Consider the following 20,127-nt stretch of genomic DNA (forward strand, 5'->3'; position numbering starts at 1 on the left):
TGTCCTCCTCCCATGTTGAGTGCAGAGGTGCGGTAGGCCTGCAGGAAGGCAGGGATGGCTTCTCCTCCCCATCACTGGAGCGACTGTGTGTGGCCCTGGCAATGCCTACAGCCTTGCTCGGAAAGGTCCTGCCAACATCCACAGGTTCTCCTTGGCCCTCATCCCGCTGGTGCAGCCCAACCGTGGGAGAATTGGGGCCGCGGGGAGGTGAAGGTGCAGCTGGATCAAAAGTACCTGCTGCCTCTCCCCTGCCTTTGCTGCGTCTGGCAGCAGGAGCGGAGACTGGTGCCGTCCCTTGGGAGCAGAGCAGCGGAGTCGGGCGAGAGCCCATTATAGGGTCACCCAGCCCAACGCGATGACTGGGAGCCCCGGGGGAGGAAGCGGTGAAACCCCAGTGTGGTGCCAGGCAGGAAAGAGCCAAAGAAAACATGGCCAGGGCTGTGACGTGGCCTCGTGTGGACTTGCTGGCCCTGCCGTGCTGGGGACGGCTGCTTCACTCGAGCTGGCGTAGCCCCAGCAGCTGTGATGCAGCAGGAGGGCAGAGCTGGGGGCACTTGGATCCTTCTTGCACGTGCTGTGAACCTCCCTGGTAAGGCAGCAGCATTTGCTATCATCTCCCATCCTTCTCGGGAGCACTACTGAGTGCCAGCAGCCCTCCCTGGTACTGCAGGTCTTAGGAGCCCGGCCGTGGTTGAACCTGCTGCGTGGCTGGAGCTCGAAGGTGATAAAGAAGCGAGACTCCAGCTGGAGGTTTCTCTTCCAAGCTCGTGCAGAGGCTGCCAGGCTGCGCGCCGGTCGTGCCCGTGTGCCGCCAGTGCCCTCCGCAGGGCCGCTGCAGGAGGCTGAGCCCTGGAGCGCCTCGTTTTTCTCTTGTTTGTATCTCGCCGCTTCCCTTTCTCCCTCTGTGAAATCTCCAGCTCCTCTTCCCGGCCTCCCAGCGCACTGGAAATAGCTGCAGCCGGCCCCGTGAAGATGAGTTCGTGCTGACGCAGGGGTGTTTCACAGGCGGAGGGAAGCAAAGGGGGGAAAACTCAGTCACGGCGCTTATCGGTTTCCCAGCCTGCCGGGTCCGGAGCTGTGCTGGGGTGAGTCCTCCCTCCCTCCCTGCCTCCCTGCCTCCCCCGCAGCTCTGCTGCCTCCAGCTGCCTCCGCGGCTCGGTCCGGGCACCTGCTCCCCCGGCCCCAGGGAGCCGGCGTGCGTCACCGCGGCCTGCCGGGCCCCGGCAGCAGCGCGGTGGGAGGCTCGGAGGAGCCCAGGTGGGAGCCGCGGCGGGGCTGAGGCGCTGGTCCGGGGCAGGGGGAGCCCGCTGGGCTCCCGGCACTGGGAGGGTTTGGAGCAGCCGCTTCCCGCGTTGGTGGTCGGTGGTCGCAGCGTGGACCCCCCGGGGAGCAGCGCCTGCTCGTGCCTGGCTACCCCGGCACCAAAGAGGGGCCGGAGAGGGGGGCTCCATCCCGGGGAGCGCCGTCACTGTAGGCTGGGGCTCGGGGCTTGCCTGGGGAGCGAGCGGGACCCCCTGTCCCGGCCCCTGCCGTGCTGCTGCCCCTGCCTCAGTTTCCCCGGCGCGGGGTGAGGTTCAGCCCGTGCCAGGCTGCAGAGGAGGGTTAACGCCCGCGGGGAACGCGCCGAGCCTCCTCCGCGCCTCCCCAGCCCTTAACCCCTGCTCGCCTGCGAGAGCCCGGGACGGGGCGGGCAGCGTCCGCAGGGGGCCGGGGCTCTCCGGGACAAGCCCCCCGGCCCGGCGCCGCAGCACGGGGGTCCGTCCCCGGGTTTGGGCCATGCGGGCCCCCCCGCTGCACTGCTGGCTCTGCGGGTCGCCCGGGCCGGCTGAGTCACCCGCGGGCCCCCGCGGCGGGCGGCGTGCTGGAGCGGCCGGGTGGGCGCCGGCGGGAGCTCCGGGGGTCCCGGGGCCGCTGCAGCCCCGTCGCCTGTTGCCAGCGGGAGCCAGGAGCCGAGGATGCGGCAGTGAGCGGCGGCGGGAGGAGGAGGAGGAGGATGCAGCGAGGCAGGGAGCTGCCGAGCGGCTCCGGCAGGGAGTAACCCGCCGGCAGGGGCCCGCGGGCAGAGGTAGGTGTGAAGGCTGGGGCCACCCCGGGGTGCAAAATCCTCCCTGGGGGCACGCAGGAGAGAGGGAGCGTGTTCGGCCCCGAGGTCCTGGCGGGGCTGACGCTGCACAAACTCGGTCCCCAGGGCTCCCCCCTGCCCGCGGTACCCCGGGCAGCGAGCGGTGCCCTGCGGCGATGCCGTGACACTGGGTGCCGGGGCGAGGATGAGGATGGGCGCCAGCGGCTCCGGAATGGCCCGCGCCCACACAAAGCCACATTCCGGAGCCGGGCAGGGGCTGGTGGCCGCGAGGGTCCCCCGGGTCTCCCCGCGCCCCAGCACAGCTTGGGGGTCCCTGCATCCCCCCCAGCACCGCTCGCCCTGCGGTGCCTTCCTCACTCCCCGCAGTCTCCGTCCTGCCACCGGCAGTGTCCCCTCGGCTCCGACGGCCCGGGACCCCACAGGGATGACGGCGCCTGGTGCAGGGACTGACGCCACAGAGGCCTGACACTGCCTGGGAGCCATGGTGAGGGGGTCCCGCACGGCCAGGGGGGTCCCTGCCAGGGGCTCTGCAGCAGCTCCAACCCCCTCTCGGGGCTGCTCTCGCCCGCAGGCAGCAGCAGCCGAGCCGGAGGGCCGCCCCCAGGCCCGGAGGCGCTGGCTCTTCTGGAGGGGCCACCGGCAGTGGAAGCTCCTGGGTGTCTTCGAGATCGACCCCGAGCACGAGTTCTACGGGCTGACGTGCCGGCTGCGTGCGGGGCTGGGCGCCGCCACCCAGGCGGCCATCGACCACCCGCCCGCGGTGAGCAGGGGGCCGCGAGCCGCCCCGCGGGGAAACCGAGGCACCGAGGCGGGCGGGAGGGCGAGGGGATGCCCACCGTGACGCCGCGGGGCCCGGCCGGGCGCTCACCCCCCCGCCTCCCCGCCAGGACCCCCCCAGCGAGGGCGACTGCGCCACGGTGCTCAAGCAGCCCCACGAGGTAGGAGCCGCCGGGGCGGGGGGAAAGGGCGGCCCTGGGGGCCCGCGTGGCTCAGGCGCCCCGCCGGTGCCGCCGCAGGGCTTCGAGCTGCGCACGTACGCGGCACCGGCCTTTGCCCGCCTGCGGCGCTCGCTGGGGCTGGCCGAGGAGGAGTACCAGGCGTCGCTGTGCTCCCGCGGGCCCTACCTCCAGTTCATCAGCAACTCCAAGAGCTCGGCCGACTTCTTCCTGACGTGAGCCCCCGCCGGGACCCCCCCCGCCCCCCGCAGCGCCCAGCTCCCGGAGCCGTCCCAAGGGCTGGGGCGGTGGAAAGCGGCAGCCGCGGGCGATGGCTGCAGAGAGCAGAGCCGGGTGGCAGCCTGCCAGGGCGCAGGGCGGTGTGGCACCCAGTGCAGCGCGGGGGCCCACCGGTGCACACCAGCACCCATCTGTGGGTGCCCGTGCCCGTCCCTGCGCAGCCGTGCACACCAGCACCCACCTATAGATAGATACCTATGCACATCCCTATACACCCATGCACACCCATGCGCACATGCACGCCAATGCCCACCTATAGGTGCCCATGCACACCCATGCCCGTATGCACACCCTTGCACACCCATGCCCACATGCCCACCAGCACCCATGCCCTAGCCCCAGCGGGAAGCTGTGCCCCGCTGCTTTCCTGCCCAAGCCCCGGCAGCAAAGCGGGTGCTGGGGCTGCTGCACAGGGGGGTTTCAGGACTCCTTGCCCTCCGCCTGCCCCCAAGCGCCCTCGGCCTCCTCTCGCCCCAGGCACGACAAACGCTTCTTCCTCAAGACGCAGAGCAAGCGGGAGATCCGGTTCCTCCTGTCCAACCTGCCCCGGTACCTGCGGCACCTTGAGAGATATCCCCACTCGCTCCTGGTCCGCTTCCTGGGTGAGAGGGGCAGGGGCTCAGCGCTGGGTGTGACGGGCGAGTGCTGCTGAGCCCCTGCCCAGCCCCTCACCACGTCCTGCCTCCCTGCCAGGGGTTCACAGCATCATCCTGCCCCGACGGAGGAAGGTAGGTGCCGCCGGCCGGCGCCTTGCGGCCCCAGTGCTGCCTGCGCCCGCCTCACGCCCGCCCTCGCCCCTCTCTGCCAGAAATACTTCATCATCATGCAGAGCGTCTTCTACCCCGATGAGAGGATCCTGGAACGGTGAGGCCTGTCCCGGGCGCCCCGTGTCCGTCTGTCCTGGGGCAACCGGTGTCCATCTGTCCTCGTGTGCCCCGTGTCCACCTGGCCGGTGGTGCCTGTTACCCATCTGTCCTGGTGTGCCTGCGTCTGCCTGCCCCAGAGTGTCCCATGTCCATCCGTCCTGCTGTTCCTGGTGTCCATCCGTCCCATGGTGCCCAGTGTCCATCTGCCCCGGTGTGCCCGCGTCTGCCTGCCCCAGGGTGCCCCATGTCCATCTATCCCAGTGTGTCCAGTGTCCATCTGTCCCAGTGTGCCCAGTGCCTGTCTGTCCCAGGACACCCAGTGTCCATCTGTCCTTGGTGCCCAGTGCTCGTGTGTTCTGGGGTAGCTCACGTCCACCTGTCCTTGCTGCCCAATGTCCATGCGCCCTCGGTGCCTGGTGTCCGCCTGCCCGGGGCCAGCCCATCCCTGCTCCGTGGGGCACCAGGGTGGGGGCCGGGGCGGCCTGTGGGGGGGCGGCGGGGGGCGGTCCAAGCCGCCGGCCCGCGCGCAGGTACGACATCAAGGGCTGCCGGGTGAACCGCTGGGCCGAGCCGGCCCCCGAGGGCAGCCCGGCCATCGTCGTGCTGAAGGACTGCAACTTCGAGGGGAAAACCATCGCCCTGGGTAAGGCGGGCGGGGGCGCGCGGGGCCCCTAGGGCACGGGGCGGGCGGCGGGCGCTGAGGGTGCCCCACGCGCCCACAGGCGCCCAGCGGCCCTGGCTGCTGCGGCAGCTGGAGCTGGACAGCCGCTTCCTGGAGGAGCTGCGGGTGCTCGACTACAGCCTGCTGCTGGCCCTGCAGCCGCTGCACGCCGACGAGCGGCAGCCGCCCGCCCTCGCCCTCGCCAGCCTCGTCGGCCGCGCCGCCCGGTAGGTGCCGGGCGCTGGGCGCGGGGCCGCCGGCCGCCCCGGCCCGCCGCTGAGCTCGCCCCGGCCCCGCGCAGGTCCATGGAGCAGGGCGCCCCGGGCGGGATGGATGCGGCGGGGGAGCCGGGGGCCCGCGCGGCCGCCCAGCACCGGCGCCTGCTGCCCGCCGCCAGCAACCCGCTGCACGTGCTGGACGGGCCGCAGCTCCGCTACTTCGTGGGCGTCATCGACCTCTTCACCGTCTACGGCTGCCGCAAGCGGCTCGAGCACCTCTGGAAGAGCGTCCGCTACCGCGGCCAGGCCTTCTCCACCGTCTGCCCCGCCGAGTACGCCCGGCGCCTCTGCCGCTGGGCGGAGACGCACACGCTGTGACCGTGCCACCGCCGAGCCCTGCGGGTCGGAAACCGCGGCGCTCGCTCCCAAGAGCCGTGCGGGCCGGGATGGGGGCTGCCGCCACTCCAACATGCTGCTCCGGCATGCACCGAGCGGGCCGGGTCTCGGCAGCGGCAGGACTGCTCCCCAGGGCCGCCCGCGGGGATGTCCCGGGCTGCCGGCAGGCAGGGCACCTCGCAGCTGGGAGCCGAGCGGGGATCCAGTTCCCACCAGGAAATGCCACGTTCGAGGCGGCAGCATCCGGCCCGCCTCAAAATAACGCTCTGCCCGAGCCGCCCGCGGGCGCCACGGGCGAAGGTCGCGCTGCCAGCCGTGGCTGGAGGCCGGCACCCTCCGCTCTCCCTCCACGGGCGTCTCGCCGCTCCCCGGTCCCCCGCGGCGCCCCGGGGGCACGACGCACCACGGCTGGCTGTGAGTGACCACCCGGATTAAAAAGGATGGGCCGCGGCGGCGGCGCGGGAGCAGCTGCTCATTTCCCCCGCGGGCGCGCGGGGAGCCGGCCGCCGCTGGGCACAGGGTGGGGACCCGTTTCGGGGTGGTTTCCAGTATTTCTTTGGCAATGGCTAGGGAAAATGTTTAACGCCCTGCCAGCCCCGGGGAGGAGGCCGGCTCGCTCGGGGACGGTGCTCGCGGGCGCTCTGCCGTTCGGCCCTGCCGGGACAGGGCGGCGGGTGCGGGGAGCGGGGTGCCGAAAGGCCGCCCTGTGCCGCCCTGCTCCGGAGCCGGATGGGTTCCCGGGCTGCTCGGGGCAAAGTGGCGCCAGGAGGTGAGGAAGGGGCACGGAGGGGCTGTGGCAGGACGTCCCGGGCTGAGGAAGCCAGAGCGGCAGGGGAGGGTGCCGTCAGGTTGGGGGGGAGCAATGGGAGCTGCTGCTGACGGGGGCGCGGGGAACTGCTGCGGGGTCGGGCTGGGGTGCCGGTACCAGGCACACGGGATGGGTGCAGGATCGGTCCAGGATGCTGGTACCAGGCACACGGGCCAGGCACAGGGTTGGTCTGGGGTGCTGGTACCAGGCAGATGGGCCGGGTGTAGGATTAGTCCGGGGGTGCCGGAGCCGGGCAAACAGGCCAGGTGCGGAGTCACTCCGGGGTGCCGGTACCAGGCACACGGGCCGGGTGTGGGGTTGGTCTGGGGGTACCGGTAACCGGGCACATGGGCTGGGTGCAGGATCAGTCCGGGGATGCCGGTACCAGGCACACGGGATGGGTGCAGGGTCGGTCCGTGGTTCCGGTGCCGGGCTCACGGGCCGGGTGCGGGATCGGTCCGGGGGTGCCGGTACCGGAGCACACGGGCCGGGTGCAGGACCGGTCCGGGGTGCTGGTCCCGGGGCGCGGCCCGGGGGCGGGGGGTCCCGCGGCCCCGTCCCGGGGCACGTGGCCGGGCGGGGGCGGCCCCGGCTCCGCCCCGCTCCGCCCCGGCGCGGCGCAGCCCGGCGCGGCCCCGGCCGCGATGCGGGGCCCGGCGGCCGCGGGGCCCGGGCGGCGGCGCCTCCGCGCTCGCCGCTGCCGCGGGGGCTCCCGGCGCGGTAGGTGGCACCGGGGCCGCCGCTCCGCGGGGCGCTGCCCCCCCGCTGCGGGCCGGCCCGGGGAGGGGGCTGCGCGGGGGTCCCGGGGGGGGGGTCCCCGGGGGGTGTCCCGCGCAAGGGGGGGTCCCGGGCAGGGAGGGGCCCCGGGGGAGGTCCCGAGCAAGGGGGGACCCCGGGGGGGGGGGGTTCCGAGCAAGCGGGGGTCCCGGGCAGGTGGGTCCCGGGCACGGGGGAGCCCCAGCTGGGGGGGTCTCGATCAAGGGGGCATCCCGGGCACGGGGGGGTCCCGGGCAGCGGGGTCCCAGGCACGGGGGAGCCCCAGTTGGGGGGTCCCGAGCACGGGGGGGATCCCGGTTGGGGGGCAGCCCCGGTCACAGGGGGGGCAGCGGGGGGGCAGCCAGGGCCGGTTCCCCCAGGGGGGTGTTCCCTGCTGACCCCGCTGCGTGCACAGCCTGCGCGCCCCGGCGCTCCGGATAGCCCTGCGGCCCCGAGGATGAGGACGCTGGTGAGTACCCCCACCGGCGCCCAGGGCGGGCCGGGGAGGCGAGGGGCCAGCCGGGCCCCCCCGGCCACCTCTGCCCCCGCCGCTCTGCCCGCAGGCGCAGGTCTTCCTCGCCCTGCTCTCGCTGGCTGCCGCCTCCACGGTCTACGTGCTGCTCTGCTCCCGCACCCGCCCGGCGCTCTGCTGCCAGCCCCCCGTGTGGCCCGGCAGCCCCCGGCACGCGGCGCCCCGCGCCCTCCGCCTCCACGGCTACAGCCGCGTCCCCGACGGCGAGGTGCGTGGGGCAGGGCGGCGCGTTCCCCACCACCACCGCCACCCCGTGCCTCAGTTTCCCCTCCTTACCGGAGGGTAGGGGGGGCGGGAGGCGGCGCCGAGCCCCGGCCCACGGCCCCTCTGCCCGCAGCCGCTGGCCAGAGCGCCGTGCCGCCGCTGCGCCCTCGTCTCCAGCTCGGGGCAGATGCTGGGCTCGCGCCTGGGCCGGGCCATCGACGGCGAGGAGTGCGTGCTGCGCATGAACCACGCGCCCACCGGCGGCTACGAGGAGGACGTGGGGTCCCGCAGCACCGTCCGCATGGTGTCGCACACCAGCGTCCCGCTGCTGCTCCGGGACCAGCCCTACTTCTTCGAGCGGTCCCGGGAGACCGTCTACGTCATCTGGGGGCCCACGAAGAAGATGAGCCGGGAGAAGGTGGGCCCGACCTACCAGGCGCTGCTGAAGGTGGTGGAGAAGTATCCCAGCCTGCAGATCTACACGCTCACCGAGCAGAAGATGGCCTACTGCGACGACCTCTTCCAGAACGAGACCGGCAAGAACAGGTACACGGCGTCCTGCTCCTCCACCCTGGACCGGGAAAACGCGCTGAAAACGCGCTGAAACGGAGGTTGGGGCCGTCCGGCTCCACCAAAGCTGGTGGCGCTGGTCCATCACGGCGGTCCCGGGCTGCCCCGCGGGCCTTGGGAGACGCCTCCAGCGCCGTCTCGGTGCTCTGCAGGATGAAATCCGGGTCCTTCCTGAGCACGGGCTGGTTCACCATGATCCTGGCCATGGAGCTGTGCGAGCAGGTCTTGGTCTTCGGCATGGTCAACGATAATTACTGCAGGTGCGGCGGGGAGGCAGGGCCGCGCGGGGCCGGTGCCGTGGGACGGGATGGGTCGGGACGGGTCGGGTCGGGTCGGAGGGCCCTGCTGAGCTCCACGCCGTGCCCGGCAGGGAGAAGAACCACTCCAGCGTGCCTTACCACTACTTCGAGAAGGGCCGCCTGGACGAGTGCAAGACCTACCTGGCGCACGAGCGAGCGCCCCGCGCCGGGCACCGCTTCATCACCGAGAAAGCCGTCTTCTCCCGCTGGGCCAAGAAAAGGAACATCATCTTCACCCACCCCTCCTGGGCGGGCGGCTAGGGGCCCTGTCTGCACCTCGGCGCTGTTTGGCCGGGCTCTGGACCAGCGTGGCGAGCAGCAGGGCCCGTCACCGCAGCCTTCTGCCTGCGCTCGTCCTCCTAAGATGTTATCTTGGCTCTGCCACGTTTTCAAGCCTTTTTCCCTCCCCTGGAGCGGGGATTTTTGGTCGCGGCCTCCGCGGGGCTGGTTCGGGTGGGCTGGGAGCGGCGGAGGCCCCGAGCATCTCCCCCCGGCCAGGCAGGCCAGCGCCCAAGGCCATCGCGAAGGCTCCCCCCACCAATGCCAGCATGGATGTTTAATACGGCGTTAAACATTTATGCTGTTCGGTCCCAGCGGGATGCGGGGCGGGAAAGGTCGGCGTCCTCCTGGGGCGCAAACCGGTGCCTCTTGCCAGGATGAAATTTCAGCGCGGTCCGTGCCCGGAGCCGCCGCAGGGGATGAGCAGGGCGCTGCCCGCAGCAGGCGGCATTGCCCCGTCTCGGCCCGTCTTTCGGCCCATCCTGGCACCGCGCAGCCGGGAGCGGGACCCACGGTGCAGGGAGGCCCCGCGTGCCCCGCGGGCCAGGCGCGTGCCCGGCGGCTCCCCGTTGCCTTTGTCACAAGTGCCCTTGGATTCAGACCAAAGCAGACGTGCCCATTAAAAGCATTTTTGCAATTTTGCAGTATTATTGCAAACTCCGCGCCGGGCGTGTTTGTGCAAAGGGGGCGTCCGAAAGCCCGCGGGGAGCTCGGCGCCGAGCTGGGGCGAGCGGCAGCCCGGCCTCCCCGCTGCTGCGATGCCGACCCGGGTTTTCCCGTCGGTGGAAGCAGCCGGGCGCAGGCCGGGGCCGCCGCTCGGGACCGCAGGGCCGCGCAACACGGGGCCGGGCCGCGGCGGCGCTGCGCGGGCGCGGCGGGGCCCCGAGCGGGCGGTGCCGCGGGCGGCGCTAGGACCCCCCGCAGCCCCGCGGCGGCCGGGCCGGCAGCGCAGTGCGGGGCGGCGCGGAGCGGCCGCGGTGAGAGCGCGCGGGGCGGCGGGGCCGGGCCGGGGCCGGGGCCGGGGCCGGGGCCGGGGCCGGGGCGCCGCGGAGGGGCCGCGCGGCCCTGCGCTCCCCGCTGCGCGGGCGCGGCCTGGTGCGGCCTGCCCGGCTTTGCCGAGCGGGAGGCCGCGGGGGGCTGCGGGGGGGTTTGCAGCCGGGGTGCAGGTGGGGTTGCAGCGCGGGGGGCTCCGGGGGGGATTGTGCCCGGGGTGCAGGGGGGGTTGCGTCCCGGGGTGGGGGAGGATTCGCCCGGTGCGCAGGGGGTTTGCATCCTGGGGGCTCCGGGGAGGACTGCACCCCGGGGCGCAGGGGGGGTTGCATGCCAGGGGTGGGAGAGGATTGCGCCCAGGGTGCGGGGGGGGGGGGGGTTGCATCCCGGGGGTGGGGGAGGATTGCGCCCAGGGTACAGGGGGGTTTGCACCGCGGGGGTGGGAGAGGGTTGCACCTGGGGTGCAGGGGGGGTTGCACCGCGGGGCTCCGGGGAGGATTGCACCTGGGGTGCAGGGGGGGTTGCGTCACGGGGCTGCGGGGGAGGGTTTCCGCTTCCCAGGAGGCAGGAGGATTTGCATGCTGGGGTAGGAAAGCATTTGCATGTAGGGGAGACTTTGCACGGAGGGGGAGCCGCACCAGGCGCTGGCTCGGTTTGGATTTGCATGCCAGGGCCTGGGGGAGGATTGCAGCGGCGGGTGCAGGAGGGCTCACGTGCTGCGAGGCCGCGGGAGGGTTTGCGCTTCAGAGGGTGCAGGAGGTTTTGCATCCGGTGGTGGGATTTGCACATAGGGTGCAGGTGGGTTTGCCTGTCCCGGTTTGCCAAGCAGGGAGCGTTGCTGGGAGCGCAGGCGGTCAGCAGGCCGGGGGGAGCTGGCGGCATTGCACGGGGCGGGGGGGCCTTGCAGCGGGGGGGGCCCAGCGTGGATCAGCCCTCCCGGCCTGGCAGGGGCCCGGCGGAGCAGCGATGTGACCCTCAGGGAGCCGCGATGGCCGTGCCACTCGCAGGAAGGGCCTGGGACCACCCCGCAGCCCCCGCGCCGCACGAGGAGGAGCAGGAGGAGATGGTCCCCCCCGCGCCACGCGCCACTCGCTGCAGATGAGACCCCTCGCCCAGGTAGGGCCCACGGGGTCCCCCCCACACCGGGGTACGGCCTCGTGCAGGACCCTGCCTCCCGGCGGGCGCCTGTCCACAGGAGTATTGGGGCGGTGAGGGGAGAAGAGGTTTCCTGGTGGTTCCTGGGTGGCTCTGAGCCCACGTGTGAGCTGAGCTGGGCAGGTCTCAGCTATGCCCGTGGCTGGACGCCGGGATGCAGCCGGTGGGCAGCTGCGTCGCACACCCTCTCCCGGATCCATCTTGCCCATCAGCGTCTCCCGCCGTTTGTTTTAATGGGATTTTGCTCCGCGAGCCCAATCGACTTAGGGAGGGGGGGCAGAGGCGATCGCGGTGTCTCCCGGCACGTTCGCGCCTGGATTGGGTGTTTGTTTGAGTGGCTTTCGCTCACGCCGGCAATGGGATAAGCCGTCCCTGGAGCTCAGCCCGGCTCCAGGATCTCCCCGCACCGGCCGGCCTCGGTCGCCTTGCCCCCGCCAATGCCGCAGGCTTGACCTCCCTCCCCTCCCTGCGAAACCGGGGCCCCCGGCCCCTCGCAGCCCCGCCGCGGCCCCGGGAACCCCAGCGAAGGCCGCACTCTCATGTGACCCTCGATTTCGTAAGCCGCTCTGCCAGGGAGCTAATCCAATTTTGCAGCCAGCGCAGGCTTTCCCGGCAAGCCGGTGCCCGGGGAGCCAAGTGGGTGATGCTGGCGGCAAGGGCCGGTGATTTGGGGGAGGCGAGGACGGCGCGTGGGAAGGGGCGCGCGGAGTGACCCCGTGCCGCCGTCCGCCGCAGGTGCTCGCGCTCCGCCGGCCGCCGCTCCGCACTGAGGTCGGCAGAGAGACATGAGCAGCAGCACGGTGAGTCCCCGGCTGGCAGCGCGGCCGAGGCGCCGGGCTCGCGCGGGCGCCGCTTCGGCTCTCAAGAGCGAGCTCTCCCTCCGCGCCCGCAGGGCCAGCGCGCTGCCGTCTTCGTGGTCCTCTTTGCCCTCATCATGTTGCTGATCATCTACAGCTCCAGCAGCGGGAACGAGGTCTTCCGCTACGGCGCGCTGCGGGGCAAAGCCCGCCGCCCCCCCAACCTCAAGAAATGGGGGGTGAGAAGCGGGTACCTGCCCGTCTGCGGCAACAAGGTGCGAGGTGGGGCCGGGCTGGGGGGCTCGGCCGCGGCGGAGGGCGCCGAGCGGCGTCGGGGCTCGCCGCGGGCTGGGGGTTTGCTGCCCTCCGCCGATGGCCAGCTGAACTGTCCCACGGCCACGTGTCCCCTCCGCTGCTGCTCTGAGAGCAGGGTCTGTCCCGCTGGTGCCCGGCCGGGACAGCAGATCTGCAGGGGAAGCATCCGTCCCGTCTGCCCCAGCTCCAGCCCTCCCCGTCCCACGGCAGCGGTGGCCCGGGCACAGCCTGGCCTTGGGGACAGCAAATTCAAGTGTTTGGTCCCCATCCTGGGACACAGTGGCCCTCGGTCGCGCCCAAGGATGCTTTGGATCAGGAGACTCCTGCGACGCTGGGGAAGGGTGGTGACAACTCCCGGGCTCACAGCACTCGTCCTCCCCAGACCCTGACTTCCCACTGCCACCAGTGCGTCATTGTCACCAGCTCCAGCCACCTCCTGGGCACCCGCCTGGGCTCGGAGATCGACCAGGCCGAGTGCACCATCCGCATGAACGACGCCCCCACCACCGGCTACGAGGCGGACGTGGGCAACAAGACCAGCTTCCGCGTGGTGGCTCACTCCAGCGTCTACCGGGTGCTGAAGAGGCCGCAGGAGTTCGTCAACAAGACCCCGGAGACCATCTTCATCTTCTGGGGGCCGCCCGCCAAGATGCAGAAGAGCCTGCTGAAGATCATCCAGCGCGTGGGCATGTCCTTCCCCAACATGATGGCCTACGTCGTCTCCCCGGGGCGCATGAAGCAGTTCGATGACTTGTTCCGGGGAGAGACGGGGAAGGACAGGTACCTCGGGGCGGCTGCGCACCTCGCCGCGGTGGAGCCAGCTCCGCGAGGGTGGCAGGCCACGCGCTGGCCGTAGCCGGCCTGGGGGTCCCGGGGCGGGCGAGGGACCCCGGGGGGGTCGTCCGTAATAACGTAGCTCCTTCCGCTGCTTGCTCTCTGCGCTGGGCCCCAGGGAGAAGTCGCGCTCGTGGCTCAGCACCGGCTGGTTCACCATGGTGATCGCGGTGGAGCTGTGCGACAACGTCCACGTTTACGGCATGGTGCCGCCCGACTACTGCAGGTAAGGCCGGCGCGGCGGCGGCGGGGGCGGCGGCGGGGGGCAGCGCGGGCGGCGCCGGGCTCACGCGGCGCTCCGTGCCCCCCGCAGCGGGCGGCCCCAGCCGCGGCGCGCCGCCTACCACTACTACGAGCCCAAGGGCCCCGACGAGTGCACCACCTACATCCACAACGAGCGGAGCCGCAAGGGCAACCACCACCGCTTCCTCACGGAGAAGCGGGTCTTCGCCAGCTGGGCTGGGCTCTACAACATCACCTTCTCGCACCCGGCCTGGCCCTAGGGCCACGGGAGCCCCCGCGGACCCCCGGCCGCCCTGGCCGCTGCCTCCTGGATTTTTAACCGTTTTGGGGTTTTTTTTTTTGGCTGCTCGGGTGGCCTCGGGGCGTCCCCGGCGAGACCCCACCTCGCAGCCCCCTCGCTCGCTGCCGGCCCCCGCGGGGGACACACTGCCAGCATCTTTTTTAGCCAAACGATGGAAGTTTCGATTGTTTCGATTGGAAGTTTTTTCCCCCTTTCTGCCCGCTGGCCCTGGTGTTTGTATTGCTTTTTTCCTAAGAAACGCTCGACTTGCCGTGTTAATAGGTGAAGCGCGGCGGGGGGGGCTGCGGGGAGGAGGTGCCCCAGCCCCGGGGAAGGCGCCCCGGCCCTTCGGAGACTTTTTCTATCCATTTCTCAGCAGCGGAGAGGTGGATTTAGGGAAAAACACGGCGTCCCACGCACGGGAGCCCCGGGGCGCTGGGGGCTGCTTGTGAGGGCCAGAGCCGGCGGCGTGCCCCCCCCCGCCGGGCCAGCGGGGCCTTTTGTAACGGTTTGTATGGAATAAATCCTGCTGCGGTCCGTTGCCTTGGGCCGTGCTTCCGGGCTGGGTTTTTGGGCTGGGGGGGCAGAGGGACCTGGGGGGGGACAGTCGATGCCGGCCGGGCTCCCTAAACACGAGCGATAGGCACTAGTAACTTTGCGGCGCAGTGCGGCTGTGGCCGCCCCAGCTCGTGTCACCCACCGGCCCCATAGGTGCTTCCCCTGCATCTCACCACGGCCAGGGAGGAGGAGGAGGAGGAGGAGGAAGGGCAGGTAAGGCCACAGCACGAGTGCCAGGGTTTGCAGGGCAGGGGGAATGGGAGCTGGGGGAGAAGGGGGGCAGCCCGGGGGCCCTGCGATGGGGATGGAGGGTGCCAGGACCCCCAGGAAGGGGGGACATCGGGGTCCCCGGAGGTACATGGGTGTCTTACAGACCCCCAAAGGAGCACGTTGGGGCCCATCCATGGAGAACGGGCGATTTTGCCCGTTCGGGGGGAAATGATACTCGTTGGAGGGCTGCGTTGGGGGGGGCTCGGCGGGGGGCAAGGCAAAAGGCAGCGGGGCTGTGAGGCGGCGGGGGGCAGCGGTTGAGCCCCCCGGGCTCGCCAGGCCGCAGCGGGCGGCCGGCTCCGTCCCCGCGCTGCTCTCCTTCCCCTCCCGCCCGCCTCGCCGCAGTCATTGCCATGCAGCGCACATCCCGGTGTCACCGCTGCCCGCTCGGCGGCTGCGAGAAATCCCCCTCCCGGCATGCACCGCGCCGCCGGCGTTATATATATATAGCGGTAAAAATAGCCGGGCGGGACATGCAGCAGAGGCGGCCGCGGCGAGCCCGACCCGCCGCTCGCTGACCCCCGCGCCGCCCCACGCCAGCCCAGCAGCCGGAGGTCAGTGGCCAGGCCGTGCCGCGCGGGCCCGGCGTGGCGAGGGGGGGCCGCCGCGAGCCCCGGGGCCTGCACTGCCCTCCCCGCGCAGCCCCAGCATCCCGCTCCTCCTTCTCCTCCTCCTCCTCCTCCTCCTCCTCCTTCTCGGGGGCTGGGGGCCGTGGGGCAGGGCCCCCCCGCGCTGCTGCCGGCCCCGCTGCGGCTGCCCCCTGCGTGGCAGCGCGTTGCTCCCTCGCATCAAGTGTTTTCGGCGGCGGTGCCGTCTCCGCATCCCCCCCCCGGCGGGGGTTTGGGATTGCCGGCCTGGCCTGGGGCACCCATGACCTTGGGGAGGGCGTTGGAGCATCCGTGACTCAGTTTCCCCACGCGCGGAGGGGCCCCCGCCCTCCTCCCCGCAGGCCCCGGCCCCACGGCACGGAGTGGGGAGCACCGGGTCCTCGACCCGAACTGCGGCGTGGGGGGGTGGTGGGGGTCCCTGTGCATGGATACGTGGGGGGTCCCCATGCCCGGTGGCCGGCGCGGTGCCCCCTTAGTGTGGGGCACGAGCAGGGGGGCACAGCGGGGCTGCTGCCGCCTCGGGGGCCGGCGCACGTGGGGACGTGACCCGGCCAAGATTTACGCCCCGCCAAACTTAGCCGCCTGCCCTTTGCAGCGGTAAGGCGACCCGCGCGGCGGTGCCGGAGCCGGGCCGGGCCGTGCCGTGCCATGGAGCCACGCCGTGGGACCCACGCCATGGGGCGCCGCGCGGGCCGGTCGGGCTGGTTTGGGAGGCCGGGCGACGCGGGGTGGCTGCCGCAGGGCTGGGCATGGGGACAGCGGCCAAAGCGCCTCCGAGGAGCTGGGGTGCCGGGGAGGCGGCACACGGGACGGGCCCCGGCAGAGCCGGTCCTGGGAAGGCCTCGCCGTGCAGGGGAGGACGGCGTCGCGCCGAGCCGGGGTGCAGGTCCGGCCGGGGCGGGCGAGAGACGCCCGCGGGTGGCATCCTGCTGCGCCCGTCCCCCGGGCCCGGCGTGCGCCGGCGCGCAAGCGGAGGCAGCGCCGTCGTCCCAGCGACACGGCCCCGGGGAGCCGCTCACTCCGCTCCCTTCCCTCGCAGCCTGCAGCTCTGCACCACCCCGACCGCGGCAGCATGTCAACAGGTGAGCGGGGCCCGCGCTGCTGGCTGTCCCCCGCGTCCCTCCAGCCCCCCACGCGCCCCACGTCCCCGGCCGGCCGCTTGGCTCCTGACCAGCCCCAGGGATCGCCGGCTGCCGGAGGAGCTGAAATTTCAGAAGGCTGTAACGAGGAGACGGGGAGAGCAGCACCAAGGCGCCTCCGCCTTATTTTTAGCTCTCCTCCCTCAGCCTTGCTGCAGCCAGGCATTGCCCCCGTGCCGCGGCCCGCCGGAGCCTGCCAGGTGGGAAAGCGTTGCTCCAGTGCTGGGACACTCCAGCGCTGGGATGCTCCTGCACTGGGATGCTCCAGCGCTGGGACACTCTGGTATGGGGATGCTCCAGCGCTGGGATGCTCGGGCACTGGGATGCTCCAGCGCTGGGACACTCTGGTGCAGGGATGCTCCGGCGCTGGGATGCTCCAGCGCTGGGATGCTCCGGCGCTGGGATGCTCCAGCGCTGGGATGCTCCAGCGCTGGGATGCTCCTGCACTGGGATGCTCCGGCGCTGGGATGCTCCGGCGCTGGGACACTCTGGTGCAGGGATGCTCCAGCCCTGAGATGCTCCAGCCCTGAGATGCTCCAGCCCTGAGATGCTCCTGCACTGGGATGCTCGGGCACTGGGATGCTCCGGCGCTGGGATGCTCCTATACTGGGATGCTCCTGCACTGGGATACTCTGGTGCTGAGATGCTCCAGCACTAGGATGCTCCAGTGCTGGGACACTCTGGTAAAGGGATGCTCTGGCACTGGGATGCTCCAGCGCTGGGATGCTCCGGTGCTGGGACACTCCGGTACAGGGATGCTCTGGCACTGGGATGCTCCAGCGCTGGGATGCTCTGGTGCTGGGACACTCTGGTACAGGGATGCTCCAGCGCTGGGATGCTCCAGCACTAGGATGCTCCAGCACTAGGATGCTCCGGCGCTGGGACACTCTGGTGCAGGGATGCTCCAGCCCTGAGATGCTCCTGCACTGGGATGCTCAGGCGCTGGGATGCTCTGGTGTGGGGATGCTTCAGCACTGGGATGCTTCAGCACTTGGATGCTTCGGCACTGGGATGCTCTGGCGGGGACATGGCTGTTAGTGCTGCCCATCCCCCATCTGCACGTTCACCCCTAGGCCCACAGACCAATTTTGGGGGACAATCAGGGCACCAGGGAGGCGCTCGAGGCAGCGTGCCAGCTCGCACCACGTCTTTGCCCAGCATGCCACCGTGCCGGGCGCCATGGCCCCAGGAAGCCCTGCCGGCCCCCAGCCCCGCAGCGCCCCTTGGTGCAAAGCCACCACCGGTGACCGTCACCGGGGCGCCGGCGGGATTCCACCTAGCACCGCCAAGCCGGCAGGGCCGCCGGGGGCCGGGGCGCCATGGGGACAGCGTGCTCCTGCCAGGGCGGCTCCACTGCTCAGGCTGGCCGAGGTGATGGGGCCAAGGCGGGCGCACAGCCTCTCCCCCCGACTCTCTCCCGCGGGGGCTTGGGGCTGGCCCCACCATGCTGGGGGGGGGGGGGCACCTGTGGGGGTCCTGGCTTCTGCTTGACTGAGTCCGTTTTTTCTATTTTCTTCCCCCCCAGAAAAACTCAAGCATCACAAAATCATCTTCGTGGTGGGTAAGTCGGCGGGCGACTGTGGAGCCCTGGCCTCCCGCTGCGGGGAGCTGGGGCCCGGGGGGGCAGCCCCCGCTTTGCAGGGGGTGCTCAAAAATTTGGGGCTGGCAGCAACCGCAGCCCCATGCGCTCCGGGGCGGCGACGGTGCCGCCGGCCCAGCTCCACCACGGGGTGGGGACGCCTTGGGTGCCGGTGCTGCGGGACCCCATCTCGCCAGGCACCGGCGGCTCCCTGGGGGTCTGCACTGCTTTTTCCAGCCTCCCCTGCCCCAGCTCTTTCTTTTCTGGGGTGTGAACGTGGCCCTGGTGTGACTTGCAGGCGGCCCCGGCTCGGGGAAGGGCACCCAGTGCGAGAAGATCGTGCAGAAGTATGGGTACACCCACCTCTCCACCGGAGACCTGCTGCGCGCCGAGGTCAGCTCCGGCTCCGAGCGGGGCAAGAAGCTGAAGGCCATCATGGAGAAAGGCGAGCTGGTGCCCCTGGTGAGCCTGCGCGGCAGAGGGACCCCCGGGACCCCCCCGAACCAGAGGGGAGGGCCCACAGGCACTGGCGGTGAGGACACCGATGGTGGGGACACCGGTGGTGCTGGTGATGGCCAACTTGTGGCCTGGGGATGCCTTGGTCCCTGTCGCCCCAGAGCCTTGGGTTAGCAGCAGGGGTTGGGGGTCCTGGGTGACAGGGTGGGGACACATCACCCCCCTGATGTCTTGTCCCCCCCCCGGCTCCCAGGACACGGTGCTGGACATGCTGCGGGACGCCATGGTGGCCAAAGCGGACGTGTCCAAGGGCTTCCTGATCGACGGCTACCCCCGCGAGGTGAAGCAGGGAGAGGAGTTCGAGAAGAAGGTGAGGGGCTGGGGATGGGCACCCGGGTGGCCCTGCTTGCGGGGACACCGCCGCGGACCCGCGCGGAGGGGGACATCCATCCCTGCTGCCCTCAGATCGCCCCCCCGACGCTGCTGCTCTACGTGGACGCGGGCAAGGAGACCATGGTCAAGCGGCTGCTGAAGCGGGGCGAGACCAGCGGGCGGGTGGACGACAACGAGGAGACCATCAAGAAGCGCCTGGAGACCTACTACAAGGCCACGGAGCCCGTCATCACCTTCTACAAGAGCAGGGGCATCGTCCGCCAGGTGAGCAGGGCCCGGGGCACCGCGGCGGGGATGGGGACCCTATCTCCTTCGGAGGTCCCTTGCCACCACGTGCTCAGCCCTCCCGGTGCCGGGACGTCCTTCGGGAGACGTCCGCGCCGCCCCGTTGCCTTAGACGCGCCCTAGCCGTCCGCGAGGCGAGCGTTGTCCCCGAAGCGATGTCCCCGCACCTGACCCCGCATGCCCCTCGTGCAGCTCAACGCCGAGGGCACCGTGGACGAGGTCTTCCAGCAGGTCTGCTCCCACCTGGACGCCCTGTAGCCGCCCGGCCGGCGGCCCCGCGCGCGCACGCACTCCGGCTCGGCGGCAGAGACAGCGGAAGTGGCTTTATCCTGTTTTCGTGGACGGAGCCACGCGGAGGAAATTTCAAGGACATTGTGTTTGGCTCTTTCCCGTCTCTCCCCAGTAAAGTTCACTTTAATGAGCCCAGACTTTATCTTTTTTCTTCTGCTGCAGGAAATGAGTTTTTCTTTCCAGAAATTTTTTTATCCCCCCCCCCTTCCCTCCGCACACCCCTTTCGCAGGCTGATTACGGGCAGGAAACGGGCTGTTTATGCCACCCGGTGGCATCGCGGCCGGGGGGAGCGGGATGCTGCACTCGGAGGAAGGGAGGGCGGCATCGCGGCCGAGCCCGGTGCTGCGGGGGGCCCGTGGATGCTTCCTCGCAGCCGGACCCTGCTCCCGCTGGCCCGCATCCCGTCGGCCGACAGCCCCCGCTCCGTCGCATCCCGCCGGCGGGAGCCGCTCGGGGCAACGGGGGCTCCGTGGGGGATGCGACCAGGGGAAAAAATAAATCCCAACCCTGCCGGGACGCGCTGTCCCCCACCCCAGCGGCGTTCGGCTGGATTCGGGCCCCGGCTCTCCCCGGCTTTGGCAGCAGGAGGAAGGCGCCGGGTGCCCCCAGCCCTGCCACCCTCGGCCCGTCACCCCGCGTCCCCTCGGGCCGGCTGTCCCCAGGAGATGGCAGTGCTCCATCACCGCGCACCAGCACTTGCTGGCTCCAGGATGGGGGACGCGTCCCAGGGGGCATCGCGGCGGCCCGGACAGGCCTTGCTACCTGCCTCTCTTGCCACCTGGGCTCCCGCTGCCGGCGTTGGCCTGGCTCCAGCCTGGCCCCCCCATCCCTCCCCGAGCACGTTTCCTTGCAAGGGGGCTCGCATCAGCAAGCGGCTCTGGAGGGGGCTCAAGCCTGGCTGCATCCGTCCCGCTCCCCCCCCCGAAACGGTCCCCGCGAGCCCAGCGCGGTCCCCTGCGGCGGCGCAGCCCCCGGCGCAGCTCCCCGCCGGCCGGCCCTCCCCGACCTCCCTCCCGGCAAGGCTCC

The 20,127-nt window shown here is 71.5% G+C and overlaps 4 protein-coding genes across 8 annotated transcripts; all 4 read left to right on the forward strand.

Moving 5' to 3' along the window:
• Positions 1-28: 28 nt before the first annotated feature.
• On the forward strand, positions 29-5,503 carry PIP5KL1 (phosphatidylinositol-4-phosphate 5-kinase like 1). Its single transcript, XM_064523667.1, has 12 exons — positions 29-1,085; positions 1,937-2,065; positions 2,450-2,567; positions 2,655-2,843; positions 2,971-3,021; positions 3,100-3,254; positions 3,796-3,920; positions 4,012-4,046; positions 4,127-4,182; positions 4,715-4,827; positions 4,907-5,072; positions 5,147-5,503. Exons 3-12 carry the CDS (start codon positions 2,565-2,567, stop codon positions 5,439-5,441), a joined length of 1,188 nt encoding a protein of 395 aa, XP_064379737.1. The 5' UTR covers positions 29-1,085; positions 1,937-2,065; positions 2,450-2,564; the 3' UTR covers positions 5,442-5,503.
• Positions 5,504-6,846: 1,343 nt separating this feature from the next.
• On the forward strand, positions 6,847-9,544 carry ST6GALNAC4 (ST6 N-acetylgalactosaminide alpha-2,6-sialyltransferase 4). Its single transcript, XM_064523666.1, has 6 exons — positions 6,847-6,987; positions 7,439-7,492; positions 7,587-7,763; positions 7,893-8,305; positions 8,482-8,589; positions 8,700-9,544. The coding sequence occupies exons 2-6, from the start codon at positions 7,481-7,483 to the stop codon at positions 8,887-8,889; spliced, it is 900 nt and encodes a 299-aa protein (XP_064379736.1). The 5' UTR covers positions 6,847-6,987; positions 7,439-7,480; the 3' UTR covers positions 8,890-9,544.
• Positions 9,545-9,756: 212 nt separating this feature from the next.
• Positions 9,757-13,636, forward strand: ST6GALNAC6 (ST6 N-acetylgalactosaminide alpha-2,6-sialyltransferase 6). 5 transcript variants are annotated; one of them, XM_064523668.1, is made up of 7 exons: positions 9,757-9,884; positions 10,846-11,013; positions 11,788-11,852; positions 11,945-12,124; positions 12,547-12,944; positions 13,117-13,224; positions 13,312-13,636. In XM_064523668.1, the coding sequence occupies exons 3-7, from the start codon at positions 11,838-11,840 to the stop codon at positions 13,499-13,501; spliced, it is 891 nt and encodes a 296-aa protein (XP_064379738.1). In that variant the 5' UTR covers positions 9,757-9,884; positions 10,846-11,013; positions 11,788-11,837; the 3' UTR covers positions 13,502-13,636. The 5 variants fall into 5 exon arrangements, with proteins under 5 accessions (XP_064379738.1, XP_064379740.1, XP_064379742.1 ...); XM_064523670.1 differs by lacking the exon at positions 9,757-9,884 and adding an exon at positions 9,933-10,073; XM_064523672.1 differs by lacking the exon at positions 9,757-9,884 and adding an exon at positions 10,465-10,483.
• A 1,110-nt stretch (positions 13,637-14,746) lies between these two features.
• AK1 (adenylate kinase 1) lies at positions 14,747-19,230 on the forward strand. Its single transcript, XM_026113748.2, has 7 exons — positions 14,747-14,903; positions 15,997-16,039; positions 17,622-17,657; positions 17,974-18,137; positions 18,385-18,501; positions 18,597-18,788; positions 19,002-19,230. Exons 2-7 carry the CDS (start codon positions 16,030-16,032, stop codon positions 19,065-19,067), a joined length of 585 nt encoding a protein of 194 aa, XP_025969533.1. The 5' UTR covers positions 14,747-14,903; positions 15,997-16,029; the 3' UTR covers positions 19,068-19,230.
• The last annotated feature ends 897 nt before the right edge of the window (positions 19,231-20,127 follow it).

The sequence above is a fragment of the Dromaius novaehollandiae genome, chromosome 20 (assembly GCF_036370855.1).
Source record: "Dromaius novaehollandiae isolate bDroNov1 chromosome 20, bDroNov1.hap1, whole genome shotgun sequence".
Taxonomy (NCBI): Eukaryota; Metazoa; Chordata; class Aves; order Casuariiformes; family Dromaiidae; genus Dromaius; species Dromaius novaehollandiae.